The sequence below is a fragment of the Zingiber officinale genome, chromosome 3B (genome assembly GCF_018446385.1).
Source record: "Zingiber officinale cultivar Zhangliang chromosome 3B, Zo_v1.1, whole genome shotgun sequence".
In the NCBI taxonomy this organism is placed as follows: Eukaryota; Viridiplantae; Streptophyta; class Magnoliopsida; order Zingiberales; family Zingiberaceae; genus Zingiber; species Zingiber officinale.
The window spans coordinates 1,224,467-1,245,899 of record NC_055991.1 but is presented as its reverse complement, the minus strand read 5'-3'; the positions used below and the strand labels follow the sequence as shown (position 1 = coordinate 1,245,899).

General features: G+C 43.6%; 1 protein-coding gene across 1 annotated transcript; it reads right to left on the bottom strand.

The window, feature by feature from the left end:
- Nucleotides 1-15,846: 15,846 nt before the first annotated feature.
- Nucleotides 15,847-17,838, bottom strand: LOC121967938 (L-type lectin-domain containing receptor kinase IX.1-like). The gene has a single exon (XM_042518477.1). The coding sequence runs from the start codon at nt 17,836-17,838 to the stop codon at nt 15,847-15,849; it is 1,992 nt and encodes a 663-aa protein (XP_042374411.1).
- Between the last annotated feature and the right edge of the window lie 3,595 nt (nt 17,839-21,433).

Genomic DNA, 21,433 nt, shown 5'->3' with positions numbered 1-21,433 from the left:
GGGAGTGAACGGAGTCAAACTAATTATCTAGTTTCTATTGAAGAGCTTTTCAAATTTAATTAAATATCTTTTGAAAAAACTTTTCAAATAGAAATATTTAGATTTAGCATGCTTGTAATTTAGTGCTCTGATACCTAATCAAATCAAATTTAAAATTTAATTAACTTGACTCATACTTGGACTTAACGACAAACTGAATTTAACTTAACTAAACATTTAGCTACTCCCTCTTTGCTAACAAAAGACTTTAAACTAAATATCTTTCAAACTTGAGAATGTTTTTAAGCTAAAATACTTAAAACTTTAGCTACATTTTCTAACTTTTACATCTTTTCAAAATCACCCTTGAAGACTCCTTCAAAAGTCAAGTTTGCAAAAGGCTTAGCTAAGTGATTTCTATAACAATGAAAATTAAAAGCTAAGTCAATGTTTCAAAAGAAAAATTCTTATTTTTTAATTTTTATTTCACTTAGCAAAAAGTTAAACAATGAAAATTAATTATAACAAAGCTAAGTGTTATAAAAGCTATTTCAAATTTTTCTAAGTATTACTAGTGTTTAAAAATTTCAGATTTTTTTAAAAAGGTGAAAAATTTTCAAATCTTGTCTACTCTTATCCCTCTTTAAAAAGTTAAGCATCAAACTAACTTGCTCTTCTGAAAAATTCAGACTTCTTTCACACTGGTATATTTTGATATATGGCAAAGGGGGAGAGTAGGAAAATTCAAAAAACAAAAAGGAGGGCCTTTATTAAGGGGGAGTTTAGTATTACCAAGTTAAAAGTTTCCAGCTTAACTGTGCTTGCATTTAAAGTTTACTTACTTAAGCTTGATGCATCTATTTGTTATCGCATGTTTTTTTCTTAACTTTGAATTTCTTGTTGCCATAATCAAAAAGGGGGAGATTGTTGGTGCGGGAAGCATTCGACGATTAAACCCGAGTTTTGATAATGGCAAAGGATTCAAAGTTAAGGGGTTTTTGTGATCTGACAGCTTTGTTGAGTGTTTCAGGAAAGTCCTAACTGCGGTTAGGCAGGTGAAAACCCTAGGGGGTGGTAACCCTAGGTGGAGAAAAGTCCTAGCTGCGGTTAGGCAAAGGGAAAACCCTAGGGGGCGGTAACCCTAGGTCATAGGGGGTGGTAACCCTATGCGGAAAGTCTTGGCAGGTCGGTGGCTTCAGGCAAAAGTCCTAGGGGGTGGTAACCCTAGGTGGAAAGTCCTGGTGTCGCGAACCAGGTGAAAAGGCGGGCAAAGTCCATCGATCGGAGGATCATGCGGCAACAAGTAAATCTCACAGTGGAGTAGGTGAGACGTGTTCCCCGGTAGGAACAATGGCGTCGGGTCGACCTAGGGTTTGGAGGAAATCCGACCCGGACAGTTCGAATCTTGTCAAAACTTTCATTATTATCATTCATTATGTTTACGTACTAACTTTGTTTTGCGGGGTATGTGTTTGGGACTAACACATTTTGCGAGAACAAAGGCGAGGGTGGACAGCGAACAGTGTCCGAGGCGCCTCCATGGAGCTTGAGGCGCCTGTGAACCAGGAAAAGCCAGCGCAGAAGGTTGGAGGCGCCTTAGATGAAGTTCAAGACGCCTTGGGTCGAAGGTTGAAGGCGCCTTGGGTCGAAGGCGCCTTGAACTGGATGAAGTTCGACCAAGTATCTTTGATCTCCATGGGTGACTCGGCTGTTTAAAGGCGCCTTGAAGGGCTTCAGGCGCCTTCCCTTTATAAGGGGTCTCGAGCAGCAGCACCAGAAAAACAAATACCAAGTAATCTCTCGTCAACGTGCTGCTCCAGAAAACATTCCGAAGTGTTGCTACAAGTGCCCGACGACCCGAAGCTTCAAATTTAGCATTTCTTGTTGTCGGTATAATACTTATAGCCTTTAATTGTACTCATAATTGTAATCATTTAACGAGCTTATAGTTGTTGCCCATGGAAGCGATCAAGGATCGCGGGCCTTGAAGTAGGCTTCGAACGAAGTAAAATCTCTCGTGTCTCTGTGTGTATTTGTTCTTTATTCCGTTGCGTGTTTTAAACTCGTAGTTTTTCGATTTAAGTGAAGTAGCCACAGTGCTATTCACCCCCTCTAGCACGTCTCGATCCAATAATGAGAATGCCACTCATGCTACAAGGCGGATCGGCTTGGATGGGAGACAAGTGAATATATACATTACTCGGGAAGGAGCAACATCGATATCGTAACGTTGGCGACCGGTGGTTGGCCGCATGAAGATACGCCGGATGGCTCTTGAATTTGCCAAGACCCGGTTGATTCGGCACCGCCGTCTGCCACTTCGTTCGGAAGGCCGGCCGTTCGGGGAGACGCATAAAAAAGAAATGCTCCTTCCAATGCTTATTGGAGCTCGGCATATTGGTAAATAGGACAAAACTCGACCTAGATTGAAATATGAAGGTCCCCCACTCAGATTATTTTGGGTAGAAGAAATAGTGAAAGATTTGGGGGTCCAAGGGGATATCGTTCAACTTGAAAAGGACTATCACCCCGCTCAGCAACCTAATCGAGTTCGGGACTAATTGTCCGAGCGGGAGGCGAAAGTGGTTGCATATTTGGATGATGAACGGATGTGGAGGAAAGCGCAGCCCGGCGAAAAATTGATCACGGAAGAAGCAAATGGTGCCAGGCGGCGGATCATTAGGCCGATCGGAAGGACTAGCCACAACTATCTCATGGTCAGCCAGAACTTCATACGTTCGAATAAGACGCAGTGCGTCTTCTTCATCGAATCAGCTCTCCATAGTCGTATACCAGAGACCAGGAGCGCCGACTGTAGGCGTAGAAGTACTCGCCATGGTCGAAACAAAAGAGATATTAACAGAAAAACTGGAAGAAAATGCCGACAGAATGAAAAAGAAAGCAATACAGGAGGAGGGGAGTTGAAAAGGAAGGCTTACGGGTACGAAAAAGATCGAAGAAAGGAAGAAGATGGCAAGCGCACCAAACAGGCGGGGAATAAGGATCGCCAGAGCAAAAACAGCAGCGGGGAATAAGTATTGCCGGAGCAGAAACAGCAGCGTGAGGGCGAAGTCGATGAAACAAGAAGGCGGCGGAGAGAAGTGGCCGCGAGATTTATAACGTTAGCGTGAACGGCCATGGCCGTCCGATTCAGGTCACGAAGAACGAGGTCATCATCCAGCCATTCATTTCAAACGGCTGCTGTCCCATCGGAGGTAACGCCACCGCCATACGCTGACAAGAGCAGGGTCACCACGTGTCAGCAGGACACAGGTCGCATTTAATGAGCGCACCTTACCGTGCACGGCGTACGTGATTGGCAGTAAGGGAAAGGATTTGATAGGAATTTCAAGGGAATACAAGGCACGAGCAAGACACCGCCGACCGGATGTGCATCTCTATGCCTAGCCGAGCGGACTAGTATAGCGGCCGTTATCCAGTCAGATCGGCACTCCAGTCTGTCGGACTTCGCCTCCTTCGACTAGACTTGAGGGGAAGGCAAGTGATCTGGCGGTTAGAACATGGGACCCCACAGCGAGGGGTCAATGCCACGCGGGAGTCAAAAGGCCAGGTGGCCGATCGGAGAAGGATGGGACGACCTCCCGGCCGACCGACCGGTGAATAGCCGATGGCAAAAGTCGCCCCGATAGAAGTCGGGGTTCCGACGCTCAATTGAACAGTAGCAAAGAGCCGAGTGGAATGCCTAAGAGAAGGTTACATACTGCTAAACAGTCCCTACATAGCACCCTACCAAAAATATCCCCAGCATATCGATGCCAACGGCAGGCCGGACGGGATGTGAGTGCCGTCCGACCAGCGCTTAAGATGAGGGCTGGCCGGATGGACTCCCCGTCCAGCCGGCTTGCCGGACGCCCCGGCCTGTGATCGGTAGAGAAGGACAAGAACATCTTATGACAGCTGTCAAGTCCTATGGCTAGGCCATACTCCACGTCTGACAACGAGGTGTTCTGTTGTCCCATCGAAGACATGCTTGGACTGTAGCAGTATGGCGTCAGGTAAGCTTTCTGACAGACACATACCGAGGTATGGGCTGAGGACACGTATGCGCCTCGGTGGACGTGCAGGAGCTCTTTCACCGCTCTATATAAAGAGCCTCATACTTCGCCGGAGGTTCGCGTTGGACACCTTTGGAGCCACTTTTTTCATCTGCTTGCCTGACTTGAGCGTCGGAGGGTCATCCCCGGGAACCCCTTCCCGGCCCGACTTCTGTGCAGGTTCGCCGGAGGTTCGTGCAACCAGTCGAAGATTTACGTCAGCCACCGGAGAGCGCCACGTGCCCAGCGTCCGTTGATTCAGCATTCGGACAGGATCACTACCTATATAAGAAGTCTTCCACCATAGCATGAAACACAACTTTCTACCACGATAGCTCTATTGCGCACTGCTCCAAAGACGTTCCTGCGACGCTGCGAAGCACCTCCGACAACCTACGACTCAGTTTTAATTTCCTTGTTGTCGATAATTTAGTTTTATAGTTCTTGGACTAATCTTGTAACTCTTTTCATGAACTATTAGTGGATTGCCCAACGAAAACATTCGACGAGTGTGGACCTTGGAGTAGGAGTCAACGAAGGCTCCGAACCAAGTAAAAACTTAGTGTGTTAGCATTGTTCTTATTTTTCTATTTCCACTGCTTACTCGATTAAGTTTCAACGATCTCTACTCAACCCCCCCCCCCCTAGCGAACTTTACAATCTAACAAGTGGTATTAGAGCAGGTACCACTCTGATTTGGTGTAACCACCAATCAGGTAAAGGGGGTGATTTTTTTATTTTCGATTTTAAGTTTTTTTATAATCCAAATTGGTATAATTGCCTCTTTGGAAAATTCTTTTTCTTAACAAATTAAACTAAACTGGTGTAACACCAATTCAATTTTTTTTTCACACACTGCTAAATCCAAGACCAAGTCTTGGGATCCTCTTCCTTGTTTCTTTGCATGTAAGATTTATAACCCAAAACGAAGGATACAACACCATCCATCCTCTCTTGTTCAACGGTGATGACTTCTCATATTGGAAGAAGCGAATGGAGGTCTATCTAAAGACTGAAGTCAACCAGTGGTTCAGCATCACCAGAGGCTACAAGGCTCCAATCGATAACACTGAAATTCTGATGGACCCGAAACAGTAGAATTCGGAGATGAAGAAGAAAGCCCAAATAGACTTTAAAGCTCTCGACACCCTCCAGTGTGGGCTAATGAAGGAGGAACTGAACCGCGTTGGCCCACATGAAAATGCGAAGGAACTGTGGGACAAGCTCATCGAAATGCACGAGGGAACCAGCGGCGCGAAGGTAACCAAACGAGACCTCTACTTGCATAAGTTATTTAATATTAAAATGTAGGAAGGAGAATATGAGAGTCAACTCCACACGAGGATAATGGACATCCTCAATGGGCTTCACACTATCGGCCACCAAATGGAGAACCGCGATCTAATAAGGTACGCCCTAAACACATTTCCTCGAAATGCACTATGGGAATCCATCCTAGATGCTTACAAGATTTCGAAGAATCTCTCTAAATTAAAACTTGACGAATTATTTTGTGAACTTGAACTCCATGAGCAGACTAACTCAAAATAGGACAAGAGAGGGATTGCTCTTTTTGCAGGTTCCTCCAAGGAAAAATCAAGAACTAAGTCTGAATCTGAAGGTGAGTCTAACCAAGACTCAGAAGATGAAGAATACCTGGTCTACTATGGCATTACTGTACCTGACTACTATTGAGGAGACATCTAATACCGAGCTCGAGTCGAATGTATTCAAAAAGTGTTGGGTAACGAAAGTTTGATTTTTGTACTTAAATACTGTTTAAAGAAAAGTGTAGCTAGTTTCACTTATCATCGTCTTTTTGTACCCAATTCCCTCTTTCGGCGATTCCGAAAGAGATCATTAGTAGATTGCTCATCGATACTGATACGGTGCATGATAGTGGGGTCGATGAGATGATGTGGTCGGAAGTCAAGATCAAAAGTCAAGTTTACATGGCGGTCAGAAGTCAAGCATACGGGATGGTCAAAAGTCAAGCTTACATGGCGGTCAGAAGTCAAGCATATGGGGTGGTCAAAAGTCAAGCTTACATGGCGATCAGAAGTCAAGCGTATGTGCTGGTCAGAAGTCACGCTTACATGGAAGTCATAGGTTAAGCCTATATGGGGGTCAAAAGACTAGCTTGCATGGAGGTCAGGGATCCCGCCTACGTGTAGTTCAAGGGGCCCAGTGGTGAGATGGGCTGGGTTAAGTAAAAATGGTGTCTTAAGGTTGGACCTGTGTCGAGTAAGGACTCGAAGACCAGTATCACAGGTCAGGACTTACAGCCTTGCGGCATCGGATACAGGGATCAAAGAGTACAGGTCGGGACGTGCCAGCCGTGGATACAGGTCAGGACTTACAGTCTTGCGGCACCGGATACAGGGATTAAAGTGTACAGGTCAGGACGTACCAGCCGTGGATACAGGTTGGGGCTTATAGCCTGAGGGCACAGGTCAATGGACAAAAGTGTACAGGTCGGGACGTGCCAGTCGTGGATGTAGGGCGGGACTTATAGCCTGAGGGCATAGGTCAATGGACAAAAGCATACAGGTTGGGACGTGCCAGCCGTGGATACAGGTCGGGGCTTATAGCCTGAGGGAACAGGTCAATGGACAAAAGCGTACAGGTTGGGATGTGCCAGCCGTGGATACAGGTCGGGGCTTATAGCCTGAGGGCACATGTCAATGAACAAAAGCGTACAGGTTAGGACGTGCCAGCCATGGATACAGGTCGGGGCTTATAACCTGAGGGCACAGGTCAATGGACAAAAGCGTATAGGTCGGGACGTGCCAGCCATGGATACAGGTCGGGACTTATAGCCTGAGGACACAGGTCAATGGACAAAAGCATACGGGTCGGGACACAGGATAAGCAGAAGTAGACCGACGCATACAGGTCGGGATTCAGGATACGTATACAGATCGGGGTTCAGGATAAGCGGAGACAGATTGACGCATACAAGTCGAGACCTCGGGTAAGAGGAAACAGACGGAAAAGGAAGGTCGGGAGGCAGGTCAGGAGATTACAGAATAGATAACATGAGACAGGGATGGGCACACAGGTCTGGAGTTGTGAAGGATAAGTTGACTTCTACAGGTCAAGACTTGCGAATACGAGGACCCAATCCAGGGTTAACAGATCAGGGAAAGCATATGCGATAAGCATGCGCAGGTCTGGATGCGGGAGGCAGTACAGGATAGCTACAGGTCTGCACTCACATGTCAGGTTCAACAAGTAGGAAGAGCCAGTATGGGGATAACGGAAGGAGGAGGTCGGGCGCTACACGACAAGCAAGCTAAGGAATCATAACAACCTGTCAGGGAATAATCACTGTCTGTCAGAGAATATGCCAATGGTCGGGTGCTTACAACACTTTGATTCTTTCCTAGACCTATAGGAAGACGCCACTTGTCAGCCACAGCCAGACAAAGCCTGACATCGGACATTCCCTGACACTCGTCAGATTTCAGAAACAGTGGTTACAGTATAAATGTTAGAATGTATACTAAAAGCCTAGCTTTTGGTATAAAACATTTATCTAGAAATAAAGATCACATTGGTCAAATGTCTACATTTGTGATAAATGTAGTTGTTCAATTAATTTATATTGTAGATAACATGGTGTGTGGTGTCACACACAGAAGATCATGTTATCAGTACCTTATAAATTATAAACAGTAGCTCACGACCATGATGGAAAGGAACAAACCATTGGAAGGTCGTAGTGTAATTATGTGTTAGTTTATCTTAACTATATAATTACACTAGTACACTAAGAGTGTATTGAGTAGGACCATTAGAGGTCGTTTCTTTTATACTGACTTTATAAAGGAACAAAGACCTCAGTTATTATGGAAGTGTGTGCTCTTAATCCTAATATAATAACAAACACATATATTTGATATTTATTTCTTTAATTTATCAATGGGTGAGATTTAGTTCGATGAATCAATAAGCCCGATAAGTTGGGAAATGATATCACTTATAGTGTGTGTTGTAGATTATAGAAGGAAACTGTGTCCTAGTAATCTAGGTTGAGAATGTCCCCAAGAGGAGCTCATAAGGATTGTCATGTTAAACCCTGCAGGTGGACTTAGTCCGACATGATGATGAAGTTGAGTGGTACTACTCTTGGAGCTAGATATTAATTAAGCGAGTTGTCAGTAATTTACTTAATTAGTGGACATTTATTATCTTAAACACAGGGAGACTGACACACTCATAATAAGAAGGAGCCCAAAATGTAATTTGGGATTGGTGTGGTAGTTCAATAATAGTTCTTTAGTGGAATGAATTATTATTGATGAAATTAAGTTGTGTGTTCGGGGCGAACACGGGATACTTAATTTCATCGGGAGACCAAAACCAATTCCTCCTCTCGGTCCATATCGTAGCCTCTTAATTATAGAGTACTATACCCACCTATACCCACCTTCTTACCCATCTCATAGGGGTCGGCCAAGCTAGCTTGGAGACCAAGCTAGGGCCGGCCAAAGTTTGGTTCATGGGTGCTTCAAGGTGGCCGGCCCTAGCTTGGGTTCAAGCTTGGTGTGGCCGGCCCAAATTAAAATAAAAGGTTTTTTATTTTTTAAAATTTTCTTATGTGGATAACATGATTTAAAAGAGAGTTTAAAAATTTAAATCTTTCCTTTTATAAGATTCTACAAAAGATTAAGAGAAGAGCTAAATCTCTTTCCTTATTTGTAGATTAAAAGGTTGATTTTAATTTTGGTAAAAACTTTCCTTTTTAACCATGTTCATGATTTAAAATAAAGTTTAAAAATTAATAATTCTCTTTTATTAGTTTCTACAAAAGATTAAGAAAAGATTTTATATCTTTCCTTATTTGTAGATTGAAAAGAGATTTTAATTTTTAGAGAGAACTTTCCGGAAATTATCCACATGTTTAAAGAAAGATTTAATTTATAAAATTTCCTTTTTACCAATCATGAAGGGATTAAAATTATTGGAGAAATTTTTTATAAAATTTCTGGAAGCAAATAAGGAAGTTTTAATTTGTGTTTAAAATTTTTATTTGCTTGGAGAATAGGTGTGGCCGGCCATTATAATTGTGAGAAGAAAAATTATTTTTAATTAAATAAAATTTTCCTTTTCATGGCAAAAGAATTAAGGAAGTTTTTAATAAAATTCCCTTATTTGCCAAAACCAAGGATTATAAAAGAGGAGGTAGAGGAGCCTTCAAGAGGTGAACTTCTATTCTTTTTCTTTCCTCTCCTCTTTGGTTTTGGTGGCCGGCCCTATTTCTCTCCTCTCCTCTTGTTGGCCGAAATTTATTGTTGGTCCCTTTGGAGGCCGGTAAGAGGGGAGGGGTGAATTGCCCTACAAAATAAAACAAAAAAAAAAACCTTCTCGGATATTCAACTAACTTAAAAGAACTTGTAATTAAGAAAGCAGAGACTAATTAAAACAGAAAATAGACACAGAGGAATTACTTGGTTTGCAATCAGAGGATTGCTAATCCAAGGTAAAGAAGGCGCACTAATTGATTCTCCTCTGGGCGGAGTAGCCTCTTATAGCGTTGAGAGCACAGAAGGAAATAACACAAATGAAAGCACTGAATTACAAGTAGTTGCATTTAATGTACGGATCAGTACTTTATTTATAGTACTGGTCCGAGCGCCTGAAAGTGGTTCCGGGCGCCCCCAGGGGGATAAACTTTATCCCCCAACGGTCAGATTGCGACTGGTCAATCAGCTCGACCAAGGCGTGGTTCTAGGGGCCCGAGCAAAATCAACTTCTGGTTGACTTTTTGTCCGGGTCTTCCGCTCCAGCTATGCTAGCTTGGGTGATCTCGGCCTTCCGGAATAGGGCTCACCCGAACCCATGTTCCGGCCTTCTCCTCGAGCAGCCTTCCTTCCCGGTTTCTCGTCCCTCGAGCGCCGCGCACGCTCTTCTCGTCCACCGGTGTACTCTTCCACGGACACCTCATCCCTCAGACGCACCGAGCCCGTCGGCTCTCTCCCGTGCCGTCCTTCTCGCTAGCCGCGTCTTCCGCTCGACTTCCTGTGTTCCTAAGCTCCTGCACACTTAGACACAAGGGTTAAACAAACGCAGGACCTAACTTAGCTTGTTTGATCACATCAAAACACCTTGGGGTTCCAACACTTATCTCTTGGTGGAGCTTTTGTTTGTGGCCGGATCAAGGAAGGAGAAGAAGGAGAGAAAGCAAGCCTCGTCTCTAGCATCCATTGGAGCATTGGTGGTGGCCGAAATTCTTCATCCTTGGAGGAGTTTATTGTAGCCGAAATCTAGAAGAAAGAAGGAAGGTGGAAAGGTGGTTCTCATCTCGAAAGATCGTTGCCCACACAACGTTCGAGGTTAGAAGAGGAATACGGTAGAAGATCAAGAGGTCTTTCTAAAAGGTATAACTAGTAATTTTTCTTTCCGCATCATACTAGTTATTTTTGGAAATAATACCAAATACAAGAGGCTTACGATTCTAGTATTTCGAATATGTTTTTCGATGTTGTGTTCTTTTGTTTTATTTATCCTTGTGATTTGATTGTTCTTTTCGGTTAACCTAAAGTTATTTTAGGAAATTAAATATTAGCTTTCCATAAAAGGTTTTGTCTAGTCGGTGGTGGTTGCTCCCATATCCAAGAAGGCCGTGTGCCTCGCCACGTCAGTACTGGGAACCAATTATGGAAATTAATATTTAATGGAATTAATAACTTAAGGTGATTTGGGTCGAACGTGTTAAGTTCCGCAGGAGACCCAAGTCAAAACCTAAAAGAATGAATAGATTAAGTTTTGGATCAAACGTGTTAAGTTCCGCAGGCGATCCAAAATTTAATTTAAAAGAACACATGGTAGCTAGGAAAAGGTTCAGACCTTTGTACAAAATTTTTGTACAGTGGAACCTCTAGGTTTTCCGAGTAGCAACCAACAATAAAAAGGGATGTTTTGTCCCTTACGTAGGTACGCTCACTCGTCCTTTCTCACCAGTCTTTTTTTTTTCCTTTTGGGCTTTCTCTGTTTCTTCTGGGGAAAAAGTACCTGACTTGTGTTAGAGTGTATACTAAAAGCCTAGCTTTTGTAAACATTTATTTGTTGAAATAAAAGAATCACATTGGTCAATATCTGCATTTATTTGTTAAATGTAATTGTTCAATTAATTTATATAGTAGATAACATGGAGTGTGGTGTCACACTCAGAAGATCATGTTGTCGGTTCTCTATAAATTATAAACAAGTTGCTCACGACTAAGATGGAAAGGAACAAACCATCAGAATAGTCGTAGTGTAATTAAGTATTAGTTTATCTTATCTAATAAATTACACTGATACACTTTAAGTGTATTGAGTAGGATCATTTAGGTAAGTTCTTTTTGTACTGATTTAGTAAAAGAACTAGACCTTAGTTATTATGGAAGTGTGTGCTTTTAATCCTAATATAATAACAAGCACATATATCTAATATTTATTTCTTTGACTTATCAAAGGGTGAGGTTTAGCTCGATAAATCAATATGCCCGATAAGTTGAGAAATGATATTACTTATAGTGTATGTTGTTAATTATAGAAGGAATCTGTGTCCTAGTTATCTAGGTTGAGAATGTCCCTAAGTGGAGCTCATAAGGATTTCCATGTTAAACCCTGCAGGTGGATTTAGTCCGACATGACAATAAAGTTGAGTGGTACTATTCTTGGAGCTAGATATTAATTAACTGAGTTGTCAGTAACTTACTTAATTAGTGGGCATTCGTAATCTTAAACACATGAAGACTAACACACTCATGATAAGAAGGAGCCCATAATGTAATTTGGGATTGGTGTGGTAGTACGGTAATAACTCTCTAGTGGAATGAGTTATTATCGATAAACTTGAGTTGTGTGTTCTGGGCGAGCACGGGATACTCAAGCTCATCGGAAGGCCAAAACTAATTTCTCCTCTAGGTCCCTGTCGTAGCCTCATTATAGCCTCAAGTTCATCCAAATGTAAAGCTCTTCTTGGTGTCCAAGAAGTGGGCCGGTCCAACGCTTGGTGACCAAGCAAGGGTCGGCCACATCCTCTTTATAGGGGTCGGCCCTATTGCTTGGTGACCAAGAATGTAGGGGCCGGCCAAGATTAATTCAAATAGGAGGGGTGTTTTGAATTTTTAAAATCTTCTCTTTGTAGAAAACTATAAGTTTTAAAAGAGAGATTTTAATTTTTAAAACTTTCCTTATTTGAATTAGGCCACATGTTTTAATAGAGAGTTTTAAAAGTTTTAAAACTTTCCTTTTTTAACCATCCTCATGGTTTAAGAAAAAAGGGAGATAAGTTTTAAAATTAAAATTTTCTATCATCATGTTAAAAAAGGAAATTTTGTAAGAGAAGTTTTAAATTTTAAAACATGGTTTTAATTTTTAGAACTTTCCTTTTTAACTCCTACTTTAGGAAAGAGAGCTTGTAAAATTTTATAATAATTTTTCTTGTAAAATTTTATAAAAAATATATTTCCTTTTTCCCCTTGATGAGGTGGCCGGCCACCTTGCTTCGTGCCCAAGCAAGTGGCCGACCATATTAAAAATTATAAAATCATCACAAAAATTAATTTTGGTGATTGATTCAATCAAGAGAAAAGAAAAGGGAAAAATAAAAGGGAAAAGGAAAAACTCTTGGATGATTTTATTTTTTGTAAAAAATTTTCCCTTATTTGCCTTAGGCAAGTAATATAAAAGAAGGGGTGAGGGGGCTTCATGAGACACAACTCTTATTCTTTTTCTTGGAGATCTCTTGGTGGTCGGCCCTCTCCCTTCTCCCTTTCCCTTTGCTCTCTTCTCCTTGGTGGTGGTGGTGGCCGAATTTTAGAGGAAGAGGAAGGAAGCTTTTGGGTGGTGTTCATCTTGGAGGATCGTCACCACACGACGTCCAAGGCGAGGCGAGGAATACGGCAGAAGATCTCGAGGTCATTAACTTACAAAGAGAAGGTATAACTAGTAATTTTCTTCCGCATCATACTAGTTATTTTCTTTGTAAAAATTCTAAATACAAGAGGCAATTAGATCTAGTTTTTCGAATTTATTTTTCGAGTTTGTGTTTTCTTCTTTTTCAAATTTGTGATTCGATTGTTCTTTTTGGTTAACCTAGAGTTATTTAAGGAAATTAAATATTAGCTTTCCTTAAAAGGCTTTGCCTAGGCGGTGGTGGTTGCTCCCATATCCAAGAAGGTCATGTGCCTCGCCATGCAGTCCTGGAAGTCAATTTTGAAAATTAATATTTAATGAAATTAATAACTTAGGTAGATTTGAATCAATAGTGTTAAGTTCCGCTTGCGATTCAAATCTAAACCATTAAGAACAGATAAGTTAAATTTTGAATCAATGATGTTAAGTTCCGTCTGCGATTCCTAATTTAACTTCTAAAGAACACAATAGGTTATTTAAGGAAAGGTTCGACACTTGTACAAAAAAATTTTATACAGTGAAATCGGTACGTTTTCCTAGGATTAACCAACAACTTGAGCGTTGGGGGGCCTGACCCGGGGACTTTTTCCCTGATTTTTGACCTCTAACGTGGGGGGTCTCGTCTGAGTGTGTGCAGGATCAACAGTTTCGTCACCCCCGTCGTCATCCGCTCGTGGGAGTCTTTCGGCGGGTTGCCAGGTCGTCTAGGAGGCCCGACGACTTTCTGTCAACACCGGCGACACCGCGACCGCCTTCATCCGACTCAGCTTCCGGACGGGATCAGATACGATTCGAGAAATCATGGGTCTTGTAGTGAGAGTCGGAGAAGGCTCCGAACCAAGTAACTCCTCGCATACTATATATGCTTTTTCAGTTTCTGCTTTACCTTATTTTCACTGCATACTTATTTTCAAAACCAAAAAAATTAGAGTTTTCAAAACTACGTGATTCACCCCCCTTCTCACGTGTGCTACGGTCCTACACCATGTTTCAGACCAGATGTCATGTGGGATGACCTTGAACGAAGTTGCGGGAGATCCGGAGTAGCTCAGGATGACCAAATGAGGATGCCCGCAGGGAGGCTCGGAGTAGGTCAGGATGACCGGATACTCGCAAGGAGGCTCGAAGCAGATCAGGGTGACCAGGATGCTCGGGGGAGGCTCGGAGCAGGTTAGAGTGACTGGATGCTTACGGCGGATACGAATGCTTGCGGGAAGATCCGGAGTAGATCGGGATGACTAGATGCTTGCAGGGAGACCCATAGCAAGTCAGGGTGACCGAATGTTTTAGGTAAGGTTCAAAGTAAGTCAGGGTGACTGGATATTCGCAAGGAGGACCGGAACAAGTCAAGGTGACCGAATGTTCACGGGGAGGTACGAAACAGGTCAAGAGTGACCAGATGCTTGTAGAGAGACCCGGATCATAAGAGTAATTGTGGTCCTTTGTTTGAGGGGAGGATTGTTAGGATACAATCAAAGTCCCACATTGGAAAAATATGGAAAAGATCATGGATTTAAAAAGATGTAAGATATCTCTATTAGCATGGAGACCTTTTGGGAAGAACCCAAAAGCAAAATTATGAGAGCTTAAACTCAAAGTGGATAATATCATGTCATTGTGAAAATATGTAGATATCCTTCGGTTGCAACATTTATTTTGGTCTTGCTTTGTCAGTCACGTAAGCGTTGCAAATGCTACCATAAAAAATTTGGGTTAATTTACTTAAAGTCTGAGGTCTCCATATCGATCCTCTCGATCACGATCTTCATGAATTTGTACCATTTCGTTTAGGTGTTGGGATAAATCTAAAACTTACCTATATAAATCACGTCGGATTAAATATACGACTTGCTTATATAAATTCTCAATCACATCTTGGGTGCAACAACCATAATGTGATGCTTGCTCAGTCGGAATTTACTTGGCACGATCACAAACATCACGAAAATGACCTTCCATTAGATCTATCGCTTAGATCTGTCACTTGCTTTCTCAATTGGATACTAGCAACTCTAATATCAATTGATACTAGTAGAACAGTAATTATCATATATATATATATATATAGAATTGTTATCCTACGGACCTTTTTCTACGGAACCATACAGACAAACTCACGTGGCATATCTTTCTCGTTATTTTTTTATCGCGTCGTCCTACTTATTTTCCTTTCCTCTCGTCGCCGAAGCCCCGATCCTCTCCTCTCGCCGAAGCCCCGATCCTCCTCGACATCACACGCCGCGCCTGCTATCCTCTCGCTGAATCCTCGCGATCCTCTCCTCGTCGCCACAACAGTCTCTCACCGAAGCCCCGATACTCTCCTCTCGTCGAAGCCCCGATCCTCCTCGATGCCACACGCCGCGCCTGCTCTCCTCTCGCCGAAGCCTCGCGATCCTCTCCTCGCCGCCACAGCAGTCTCTCGCCGAAGCGAGGCGCCGTCAAAGCTAGGGTTCGCAGATGAACCTTGCCCTCTCCTGATGGAGTTTCGCGACGTCGTGGTTTCACAACTCCTAAATATATATTTAATGAGGAGAATTTAGAAGTATATATATATATATATATATATATATATATATATATATATATATATATATATATATATATATATATATATATATAAAATGAGGACGATTTGATGAGAATTCAACTCCTAAATATGACCTTAATTCCTAATAATTCCCACCCCAAAAGGACTCCTAATAAAAAAAATAAAAAAAATTGACAATTCTAAAATCCTTAAACAAATTAAAAATATATAAAAAAATAAAAATTATCAAAAATATTCTTAATAATTAAAATAAAATCTAAAAATCACAAAATTAATAAAAATATATAGATCCTGCATCCCAAAACAACCTCGACCAACGGGCACCTTGTAACCTCACATCTGCTGTCTCAAGAATCATCTTCCTCCTGAAAGGCTAAACCTAATATCATTTATAGAATTCATTTGAGCTTCCGAAGACAGCCTTGGCAACGTGGGACAATAGGTAGGCACTGGCATCGCTGGAGGAAGCTCCGGCAACGGAGCCTCAAAGTTGAGCACACTGATAGCTTGTTTCATGGACGGCCGTGCCTTTGGATCAGGATGAGCGCACCATAACCCCACAACCATCATGCATTCCATTTGTCTCCGATCAAATTCACCCTGTAGCCTCGCATCTGCCGATTCAAGAATCTTGTTCCTCCCGTAAAGCTCCCAAACCAATCGAACCAGTTCGGCCGTGCCATTCATCTCTACCGTTAATGGCTTTTTACCCGATGCTATCTCTAGCACCACGACCCCGAAGCTATAGACGTCCGATTCTTTACTTGCCTTGCCAGTGAAAATGTACTCCGGCGCCATGTACCCTCTCGTGCCGGCCAACACCGTCGTCGTCTGTGTCCCGCCATCGTGGTCGAGGACTCTCGCGAGCCCGAAGTCCCCGAGCTTGGCATTGAACGCCGAGTCCAGCATGACGTTACTCGGCTTGACGTCCCGGTGCACCACGCACTGCTCCCACTCCTCGTGGAGATAAAGCAGAGCCGAGGCCAAGCCCAGAGTCACCCTCAGCCGCACTCCCCATTCCAAAGTCTTCGCGGAGCCGCCATGGAGGTAGGAATCGAGGCTTCCATTGGGAACCAACTCGTAGACGAGGAGGAGTTCCTGGCGGTCATGGCACCAGCCTACGAGCTGCACCAAGTTGCGGTGGCGCAGCTGGCTGATGATCTTGACCTCCGACATGTACTCCTTTCTCCCCTGTTTTGAGTCCTTGGAGACCCTTTTGATGGCGACTTCAAGCTCAGGCTCTTTCAACACGCCTCTGTAGACCGACCCGAACCCTCCTTCGCCGAGCTTGCCCTCCTCGGAGAAATTTCCGGTGGCGCGGGCAAGTTCGGGGTAAGGGAACCTCTTCGGTCCTCTCCCTATTTCAAACTCATTATCCATGGCTTCATCCATGATCCAATCGGCGTCTTCGTCTTTTCCGTTCGTCCTACACCTTCGTGTAAGGAACCATAGCGAGCCCAAAGCAACCACCAGGAATAAGACTACTGCCCCGGCGGTGGAAATGGCAATAACAGCAATCTTGAACTTCTTTCTTGGCTGCAGAGTCGAGTGGAACGACCATGAGAGCATAGTATGTGCTTCAATGGCAGCACCGGTGGCTGCCGAGAAGCCAATTTCTACTTTTTCCGGCAGCCATGTTCTAAAATCGATGGTGTAGTTGAGGATCAGAACTGCATCGCTGAGCTCCTGGTTATCTCCGCTAGATAGGAAAACACTTAAATTATAAGTCGTGGAATTGTAAGAGATCCACGAGGTCTTCTTTCCCATAAAATTGCTCCAACTTGCCGTCACCGTCGAGTTCACTGAGTTGATGTCGATTCCTATGTGGCTTCCAGGCGGGTCATTAAGGATCTCACCATTTGAGAATGTATCGAACTCGACCGCCACCGTTGTGTTCTCCGGAGATTTTGAAGGATGAGGCGGCCAAGAAAAGAGGCCCAGGCTTCCGCCAAAGGAATTGTTGGGAACAGTGTACATCGGCGCCGACAAGAAGAAACCGAGGCCATCGCCGGTTAAATTCTGCCCCTGTGGCCTGATGTCGAAGACAAAACGGGTGGTGAAATCTGATAGCCGCTTGGTTTGCGCGTCCCAAAGGAAGAAAAGCTCCTTCTTGTAGCTCGCTCTGCCCACCCTGTTGGTGGCCGGTCCGCTTAAGGCGTCGTTGGTGAGCTCGATGCCACCATCGCGGTTACCCTCCGCATCGCCTTGGAGAAGGATATCGGACTGAAAGACATCGCTTGGGAAGGTAGAGAAGTCGAAGGAGAGAGAGCTTGAAGAAGGAACGTCAGCTAAGAAACATATCACGAATGTAGCACTGGAGATCAAAATCCTTGCAGACCGAAGCATCTTTGCAGACCCAAAGATTTGCAGAGGAGGAGAAGTGATGAATAACAATAAACGGAGGTTGCCATTTAATAAATCTGTGCCAGGTGATGCCTTGGAGAAGAACAAGAATGAGTCAATGTATAAATCCCTTGACTTTTTCTGACAGCGTAATTTAACGAACCCCTGGCTAAGTTTTTCAATTAATTACTCAGATAAGTGACTTTCATATTTTTTTTATTATATCTCTTAGCAGCCTGCCAGCGATTATTATATAAATAATTAATGCCATCAGTTGATTTCCAAATATATATAGAAGAGATGAAAGAGACGTAAAGCTTCATTGTGAATAGAATTATAGTCTTGTATTTAGTGTTTTAAGATATATTAATTGATTTATATTAATTTATATACGATGATGTGAATAAATATATAGGGAGAGGTTCATCTCATGCATGGGTGTAAGAGGAAGTACAAATCTATGGCTCGAATTGTACTGAACCAAGTTGACTCGTGTGAGAGCATGATCTACGCGTGTCGAATGCCGGCACAGTCAGAGAAAAATTTGTCAAAATAGAACAACTAACATTATATCATATAAATTTTTTATTACTTATTTAAGGATATAACAGATGCATTAAATTAAAAATTAATGCAACGAGTGAAATGTTGACATTTCACAGCTGGCAAATAATGATCATTAATGTTACCCATTGGTCTGAGCTCCTATATAAGGAGGTTGTCACCACAGGCAAAAGGTTATACAAAAAGCTAAAGCTCTCAACCTACCTTCTCCTCCTCCACTGAGGTGCATCTCTTGCTTGGTGGAGTACCTGTAATAGCAGTCGAGGTACCTCTCAGTTCGCCGTGACCACTAGTACTTGGTGGGAATAACGGTTAACCGTTGTATCCTACGAAATAGATGACCCTAAAAAAACCTCGAAGCACAACTAGAGGTGGGGTGAATCTATTTTAAGAAAATTATGACCCTCGCAGTTTCAAGGAAAATGCGAATATGTTTTAAGGAATCTGCCACTCAGCTATTGTGTAGTCTACGTTCGGCACTTGGTTGAAAACCAGGCTCTGTTGGCAGCCTAAGATTATCAGCTCAGGTTATCTCGGTAAATAAGTTGAATTTGATTCAGTGTAGTTTAAATTCAGTCAATTTCCCAATATCTCGTGTATCAGATTGTTTTGTCCAACAATCTTGAAATAGATTCGATTATGTTGAGATGACTACAAAACAAAAGTGTTGAGGTGCAACGGACTCAACACATGAAGGCCCCTCCGCCCTGATTGGAATTGTGTCAATCAATCACGGGGAAAAGCTAAAGAAGTTCAATGGACTGAACTTCAAGAGGTGGTGGTAGAAGATACTCTTGTACTTGACCACGCTCAATTTGGCTCGGTTTTTAACCGAGAACCCTCCCAAGTGTGCTGAGGATGCTGATTCACAGACCATTAGTGTAATGGAGGCATGGACTCATTCTTAGTTCCTTTGCTAAAGCTATATCCTCAATTGCCTTGCTGACTTATTATACGTTGTGTATAGCATAAAGAGAACGACTACGGAGTTGTGAGAGTCCCTAAACAAAAAGTACAAGACGGAGGATGCAAGGTGATCCTGTCCGAACCAGAAGTCAACAGACGCTGGGCACGTGGCGCTCCAAGGCTCGCTGATGTAGATCTCCAACTAGTGTCGAGATGCTCCGGCTATCCTGCACAGAAGTCGAGCCGGGAAGGGGATTCCCAGCGACGACCCTCCGACGCTCAAGTCAGGTAAATCACGATGAACAAGGTGGCTCCAGAAGTCTCAGAGTACGTACCAGAATCCCCTGTCGATGAAACCTGAGGTGCTTTATATAGAGCTGTGAAAGGTTTGGGCACGCGTACCAAGGTGCATAAGTATCCTCTGTCCTATCCTAGGTATGCGGCTGTCAGAAAGCTTACCTGTCCTTTCCTAGGTACGCGGCTGTCAGAAAGTTTACCTGACCCATATCGCTACAGTCAAAGCATGCCCTCGATGGGACAGCAGAATCCCCTGTCACAAGATTTGGAGCATGGCACACACGTGAAACCTACAGGTAGTCAAAGAAAGAAATCCTCTGGCCTTTTCCTTTGCTCCAAACTTGTAGTCCGAGCGGACAGATACCTAAACATCCGACCGGACATCCGCGTGGTTTACTTGTGCTTTGTGGAGACTAACAAACAGGGTGCTTTATGACTGCGGTCGGTCAAAAGGTCAGCTTCGGTCTCGGTCCATGACCTTTTAAGCGGCGTCGGAACCCGATTTGTGAGTGCCTCCCAACTACAAGTCAGGCCGTAGGGCCTCCGGTACTCGATTCCATCGGTAGTAGGCGATCAATCGGAGGCCGCCTCTGACCATCCGTCGGTCGGACCACACTCCTCTGGGTGGGTTCGGTGACTTCCCTTGGCGTTGACTTTGCAAGAAAGGGAGGCCCACTCTTACTGGATCACTTGTCTTCCTTAAGTCTAGTCGAAGGAGGAGCATAGTCCGACTGAGTCTAGCCGAGCGGCTCTTCCATGCTAATCTTCTCCGCGTCAGTGGCAGAGATATCCTTGAATGAATCAATGATGGCTTTCACGGATCTCCTTGCGTTCTGCGCCAATCTTCGACATCAATGTCGATCATACCTTCATTAAATGCTCCGAATGATTGACTGCCACGCGGAGCAATGCCATCAGAGTACGGAGGCGGTTGCATGATATTTTGATGTGACCGAAGCAATTCGAAATAAACGGCTAGATGTATGCATTGATTCCCGTGACCTGGATCCGACGGTGGAGGCCGCCCGGCCCTCACCCTATAAATTCTTCATTTCCTCCTCACCTTCACACGCCTCCGTCACCTCTATTGTTGCTTTCTGCGCTCTGGAGCTCCGGCGATCTCACTTCTGCCCTTTGACGCTATCCGGCGCCTTTCTTCGATCCCTCTTCCCCAGTAAGGTTTTAGATCTCTCCTTCTTCCTTTCCGATATCTAATTCGCACTTCTGCTCTAGTTTTTGAAACTCCATTTCCTCGTCTTTGAAACTTCCTTTTTGATTTCTTCTGTCCCGATCATGGCCAGTTCTTCTCATCCCGAAGAACAATCTTTAGGCCCATGGTATACTACCATGCGATCTCGTTTCGAACAACGGGATTTTGATATTTTGGCTGACAATTTCGAAATCCCCGAGGATATCGAAGTTCGCCTAGCTGGTCCTGCCGCTCGGCCTCACAGACCACCGCGCGGCGGTTTCTGTGTCTTTCGCGACCAATTCATCGCCGGTCTGCGGTTCCCCGTACATCCTTTTATAGTAGACGTCTGTAACTATTTTAGCGTGCCGCTCGGAAGTTTAGTACCAAATACCTTTCGTCTGCTCTGCGGCGTTGTCGTTTTGTTTAAGATTCACAACATCCCCCTCCGACCGGAGGTCTTCTTTTACTTCTATTATCCTAAGCAAGCCGAGCCGGGCACCTTTATGTTCCAAGCTCGGCCCGGTCTGGTCTTCTTCAATAAACTACCCACTTCCAATAAACATTGGAAGGACTATTATTTCTACCTCCGCATGCCCAGTCAGCCAAACTTTCCGACCCAGTGGCAAGTCAGTCTACCTC